Source organism: Dipteris shenzhenensis, chromosome 23 (assembly GCF_047967505.1).
Source record: "Dipteris shenzhenensis isolate YYH24624 ecotype China chromosome 23, Dip_SZ_1.0, whole genome shotgun sequence".
Lineage (NCBI taxonomy): Eukaryota > Viridiplantae > Streptophyta > Polypodiopsida > Gleicheniales > Dipteridaceae > Dipteris > Dipteris shenzhenensis.
In genome coordinates this window covers 41,319,262-41,325,722 of record NC_141618.1, presented here as the reverse complement: position 1 = coordinate 41,325,722, position 6,461 = coordinate 41,319,262, and the positions used below count along the sequence as shown (strand labels likewise).

At 45.1% G+C, this 6,461-nt stretch overlaps 1 protein-coding gene across 1 annotated transcript; it reads left to right on the top strand.

The window, feature by feature from the left end:
• The first annotated feature begins 3,661 nt into the window (after positions 1 to 3,661).
• On the top strand, positions 3,662 to 5,392 carry LOC147887381 (pentatricopeptide repeat-containing protein At2g34400-like). Its single transcript, XM_087394295.1, has 3 exons — positions 3,662 to 4,028; positions 4,317 to 4,755; positions 4,960 to 5,392. Exons 1-3 carry the CDS (start codon positions 3,662 to 3,664, stop codon positions 5,390 to 5,392), a joined length of 1,239 nt encoding a protein of 412 aa, XP_087250421.1.
• The last annotated feature ends 1,069 nt before the right edge of the window (positions 5,393 to 6,461 follow it).

The following is a 6,461-nucleotide window of genomic DNA, read 5'->3' as shown; positions in this document are numbered from 1 at the left end:
ATAGGTGGCAGAAGACCTCCAAGATGTGCATGGCAAGAAATGTATTCTGCACTTCACAATAGTGAAAGGACAAGTGGGAGAAACTCTCTGGTATATGGAACAAGATTTACGATTTCGAATGTAGGCAGCAGTTTGGAGCATCCAACTATTTTGACATGGACGAGGAGGAGAAGACCCGTCATCGTCTGCCCACCAAGAACTTCTCAGTTTACACGAAGATGGTCAGCTTGTTTGGCCTCAACAGACAGATCAACCCTAGCAATATTGTTGTTGATGCACTGAACGATTTCTCATCCTCTCTCCAACTCGTACGCGTTCTCTATGCTTCCATGGACGTTTGCTTCGTGTTGACGTTTTTTCCCTGGTGTGTAGGTGATGCGTCCAATGCAGAGGCCGAGAGCTCCCCACCCGCACCTACGAAGGATGCCACAACCGAGGAGTCCTTTTGAGATGACTCAGGCACCGCAATTCCAAGAAAGAGGGCTAGAAGGCTTTCGAGTGGCAGATGAGAAGTGCAAGAGGCGCTAAAGAATTTGGCAGGTGTTTTTGAGCAGCAGGTGGCGGAGAGAGGTGCAAGATTCGAAAAAGCAAAGGCTTCCAAGGACGAGAGAGTGTGAATGGATGGATTCCATTGAGAAGATTGAGTGTCAATGACTAGAGTCCATGGAGAAAGTTGCTCGTGAGAGCACTCTTGCTCTATGCGGCTTACTCAACTCTATTGCTAAGTCTCTTGCAGGACTTAGAAAATAGGGAATAGAATAGTGTCTTTCTAATTTATGTTCACGAAGCAGACATTGGCTTCGTAATTGTTGTGTTTGCAACTACGAATGTTAGTACATTCGTATGTCCCAAACGAATTATGGTACTATGCATAAACTCTTCTATGTTTTATTCTAATATTACTTTGTTGATAGAATGCGTATGTTTTAGAACAGAACTAAGTTCTTGTATGCTTCTTGCATACTTTGCTATTACTTTCTTGGTGCATTCGTGTGTTTAGACTTCATGTATACTCTTACACTAGTTTCAATGTTAATGTTAAAGTTTAAAGAGTACACAGTAATATGAAAGCAATACTAGTTTAAAGAGTACATTAGTTTAAAGCAAGACTTAGAACTTTTATTTGTGGTGCTTGTAGCACATCGAGGAATGATTACAATGCTTCTCTCAATGAGGGAGAAGGTAGTTTAGTAGCGCATTGCGTGTTCTTTCTCCTCCCTCGAAGGCATCTGCATCATTATTTAGTTCGATGTTAAGGTCCGTCACAAAGTTGTACAAAGTCAAGACATATGTTGTGTAGGATGCAGCAAGTTGCAACTATCTTAGGTAGAAAATTAACATGCAGCCTACGCACTGGATTATGTAGGAAGGGCCAGGTCATTTTCAGCCTTCCGAAAGCCCTTTCAACCACAATCCTAGTGGAGGAGTGGATGAAATCGAAGTCTTTCAACCTCTCGTTTTCAGGAGCCGGGAAGAGAGTGACAAGCCAAGGCAGGGAGTGTAACCGCCATCTGCAACAATGTATTCTCGTATCTCAGTATCCCCATGGACGAATGTAGGCCCATTCAGAATTTGACCTCTTTCAACCAAATGGTATAGAGTGGAGTTCCTCAGTAGCCTCAAGTCATTCACGGATCCCGCCATCCGCCCATCCAGTGAGGATGTCCAAGAAGTGCATTTTAGAATCCACCATAGCTTGAAGGGACATGGAGTATCTGTGATTACGGTCCCTCCAAGCCGTGTGCCATTCCCCTGGAGGCAACTCGATCTCAATGTGCGTTTTGTCAATGGCACCACAACAGTTGGGGAACCCTCAAAGTGCTTCGAATCCCTCTTTCAACTCTTGCATGCCTACATCTATTCAAGGCCAACATATGAAGTCCTTCATACGTTTGTTCAAGGCCTTTACAAATTGTCGCATAACTTGGCCAACTGTGGACTTCCCAATACCGTACTGTTCAGATAAATCCATGAGCTTCATTCTAGATCCAAGACGGTGCAACACAATGGCAACCTTCTTCGATACTGTGAGGACTCTAGTGGGAATTGTTTGCAAAGATAGAGGAATTTCTTTTTGTGAAAGATCGTCCCACAACAACTCACAGACGAAATGGTAAAGTTCTCGGGATAGCCTCACCGCAGCCTCGAAGCGCACATTGTCCTCATCCACGTAATGGAAAAAGTGTCGCCACAAGTGAAGAGACCTAGGCTTCACATACCATAGTCCCACTGCATTCCTCCTTCGAATGCTGTCGATTCTCAGAATTTCGTCCACAAGTGTACCGGCTCCATGGACTAGGAGTGCCTGCAGTTGCAGCTCTGAAGCCTCCTCGTTTGACTACTCTTCGCCTTCTGCGAGCTTTGATTCAGCCTCAACGTTGAAGTGCTGCATTGCAGGCTTTGAGGCCTCAGTTGACAAATGACGCATCATTTCCAACCATTGTTGTATGCACAGGCCGAGTGCCATGCTCATAGCAGCGAGGGCTGCAAGCAGTTCTGGATTCATGGTTGTAGGTTCGCTGGAAGACGGTGAAGGTGGTTGTACGTACATTGCAAGATGCTGAGGTTGCTATGGGTACCCTAGGCTGGAAGTCGCTGTGGGTGGTACATTGGAGAAGCGTACTGGAAAATTAGAAGCTGTAGCTCCGATTTTGGTTCAGAGTGGAGGTCATGCATGAGGGCATGGTGACCTACTTGCAACCTTTGCCTCCCGGTTGCAGGCGCAATCAATGGAGTTCTAGTTAGGAGATTCCATTGGCATGGGGACTCCATCAAAAATCGGGGGATCTGCAACGTATACTTCGAAGCCCGCGATCTACATTCTCTCATTGTAGAGAAATCTGGGGCATGACACAGCATGCCAAAAATGCATGTGGCAATCTTTAAGCCTCCAAACATCCATTTTACATCCAAACGCCATGCATGTGGCCGGGCTCTTAGGGCCCTTTCCCACGGTTGCATGTGGCAATCTTTAAGCCTCCAAACATCCATTTTACATCCAAACGCCATGCATGTGGCCGGGCTCTTAGGGCCCTTTCCCACGGTCGGCTTTCTGGACATCGTGTCACCCTGTTCAAATCCTCAAATGCTGAAATGGATTACTATGGCCACCGGAACCCAAAGTAGTACATTTACGCCCCACGTGTGAACCTAGAGAACCCAATTTGTGAGACTTGAGTTGTGGGCACACGTTCGCCAATTGAACTACAAAAGAATCCCGCACTCTCTCTCCTTAGTTGATTTCTGTAGGTCTTTTGTGGATAGTTGAGATGGAGCACAACAGCTCAGAAGCGAGGCGACGTACCTCAGTCGACTTCTGGCAGTTGTCCCTCGGCTGGGCTCTGGCAAACTCCAGGACACTGTCCAGACTGTGCCTGAATGCATTCAACTGCGTGGTTTGTATCACAAAAGACGCTTATTGGGCGATTGTGCCCTCATACAGCGCCTGCGTTTCGCGGCCCTTTTACCAGCTTCTCAGTACTACAAGAATCCAAGTGTCGTCCCCTTATACAAGGCTCGGACTTAGCTCAATGCAAAGCTCATACGCTCCGAAGGTCGCCTACAAGAGTGACGGTGTTAAAGTAACTATGTCCTTGCTTCCTCATTAGTAATGGGTCCAATCTGTGGGCTGCCCCTCTACACTCTTTCCTGTAATACAGAAATGGTAGTCCACAAGGGCTTGCCTAAGCTGAACGAGGTTAAAGAAATTCTAAATGGAATCCCTGTGCTCGAGGCAAATGCTTTGATGCATATGTATATGAAGCGTGGAAGCATGGTAGATGCTCGCAATGTGTTTGACAATATGATAAAGCCCAATGTGGCGTCATGGAATATCATGATCCTAGGGTATGCAAAGCAAGAAGAAGGTGCACGGGCTTTGCAGTTGTATGCACGGATGCAGAAGGAAGGCATTCAACCGAATGGTCGAACCTTTATCGGTGCATTGAAGGCTTGCAGTAGCTTGGCAGCAGTGGAAGCAGGGAAGCAATTTGACGGAAATTTTACAAAATTAGGATGGCTGCAGAAAGGTAGAACCATCCATTCCCTGCTAGTAGAGTGTGGCTTTATGTCACATGTTTTTGTGGGAACCACCTTGGTGGATATGTATGTTAAATGTGGGAGCATGGAGGATGCAAGACGTGTCTTTGATGGCTTAACTTATCGTGATGCAATTTCTTGGAATGCCATGATCCTGGGGTATAGCAAGCAGGAAGGTGGGCTGGCTTTGGATTTGTATGGACAAATGCTCGAGGAAGGCATCCAACCGAGCGATCGAACCTTTGTTGGTGCACTGAACGCTTGCAGTTGCCTTGCAGCACGGGAAGAGGGGAAACAAATTGATGGGGAATTTGTGAAAATCGAATGCCTAGAGAAAGGAAGATTCATCCATTCCCAAGTAGTGAAGAATGGCTTTGAGGTGGATGTATTTGTGGGAACCACCTTGCTGGATATGTATACCAAATGTGGGAACATGGAGGATGCACACCGTGTCTTCGACAAATTGCCTCATCGTAATGTGGTCACATGGACAACTTTGATCTTGGGTTATGCTGAGCAAGAAAAAAGTAATGAAGCTTTTGGCCTTTACATACTAATGCAATTGCAAGGTCTGTCACCAAATAGCTTTACCTTTGTTGCCATTCTGAAAGTATGTGGAAATACATCCGCTTTAGAAACCGGAAAGGAACTCCATTCACAGATTAGTAGGGTTGGTTTTGACAGTAGTGCAATCGTGGCAACCAGCCTTATCTGCATGTATGCTAAATGTGGGAGCATGGCTGATGCCCAACATTTGTTTGATGAATTGCCCTCAAGGGATGTTGTACCATGGAATGCATTAATTGCAGGATATGCCCACCGGGGATGGAGTGAAATTGTGTTTCAGCTGCTCAAGAGGATGAAGCAGGAACACATACACCCAAATGGGGTCACATTTCTTAGTGTTCTCACTGTATGCAGTCATGTGGGTCTAGTGGACAAAGGCCAGAAATTCTTTCAGGCTATGACCAAACAATATGGCATCATCCCAACTGTTGAGCACTATAATTGCATGGTTGATCTCCTCAGTCATGCAGGCCAACTGGACCAGGCAGTTGTGATGTTGGAAAAGATGCCTTTTCAACCCAATATTATTATGTGGTTGACTGTGCTGGGTGCTTGTCAACAGTGGAAAAACGTAGAGATTGGAAGGCATGCCTTTGAAAATTTGCTTAGATTAGATGAAAAACTTCATGCAGCATATGTCTTGATGGCAAATATATATGCGGATGCTCACATGCAAGGGGATCACGATAAGATCTACTTCATAGAGAGATTGCTCAGGAATGGACAAAGCCAGGACGGAACTAGTGGACTGTGTGAAGCTGAAAGATCTGTCTTTCGAAATGAATAATGATCTTGATTTTTACCGTTGCGGTGTCTGGGTATACCGGCATGGTGGGAAGCTGGCCATTGGTATTGTGCAAATTAGCAGACCACCTGTATGTGGCGTAAAAATTCTGTGCCTTGTAACACTTGTCACAAGTCCGTTGCTCTGAAATCAAAGATAGAAGAGCAAAGTAGTACTACTTAACAGGGCTGGAAAGTATTCTCATGGAAACTAACTACATGCTCGTCTCTGCTTGTGTCTGAGAGGAGAGATGAGAGCTGGGCCATGGAGAACGTTTTCTTGTTAAGATAAACATCGATGGTCCTTTGACTATGGGGTAGTTGTGGGGTGCAGTATCTACTCAAGTGGCTCTGGAGGTAAGCCTTGCTTTGATGAGGGGCTAGTCATGCTTCCTGATTTTATTTTTTGTTTTGTCCTCTCTCTGTCTCTCTCTCTCTCTCTCTCACACACACACACACACACACACATTTTTTTTTTTTGGTTGAAACCAAGAAAATTATATTATGTAACATTCATTTACATCAGGGCAGTGCTTGAGAAAAGAGCCAATGCCCTATCCATCAGAAGCAGTAAAAGAAAAGCTGAATACAAGAAACATCCAAATCGTCCTCATGTAAGGCATCATATAAAGACTGCCGCAATGAGGCTCGGAAGAACTCATAAGGGTGCTGAAGGGGAGAATTCAGATATGCATGATTTCGCTGTAGCCAGAGGCTCCATAAGGCCCAGTATCTGATCCATTGAAAGAAAAGAGAATACTGTGACAAGGAAACTGATAATTTGCCATACATCCAGAAAAACCTATAGAACCTGTGTGCAGGAAATCTGAGAGATAAGAAATAGGAGATCTTGTCTAGAAGGTCTCTGGAATATGAACAAAACCACAATAAATGCGGAATACTCTCAGGAGTATGATGACATCTTGGACAAAGAGGTGAGGCAATCCTTCTTTGAGCCAATTTCACTCCCACTGGAAGAATACCAACTATGCATCTCCATAGAAAGAGTCTCTGCTTCAATGGCATTTTCAACTTCCATATCAATTGCAATTTTTCTTTCCACCAGGCTGATG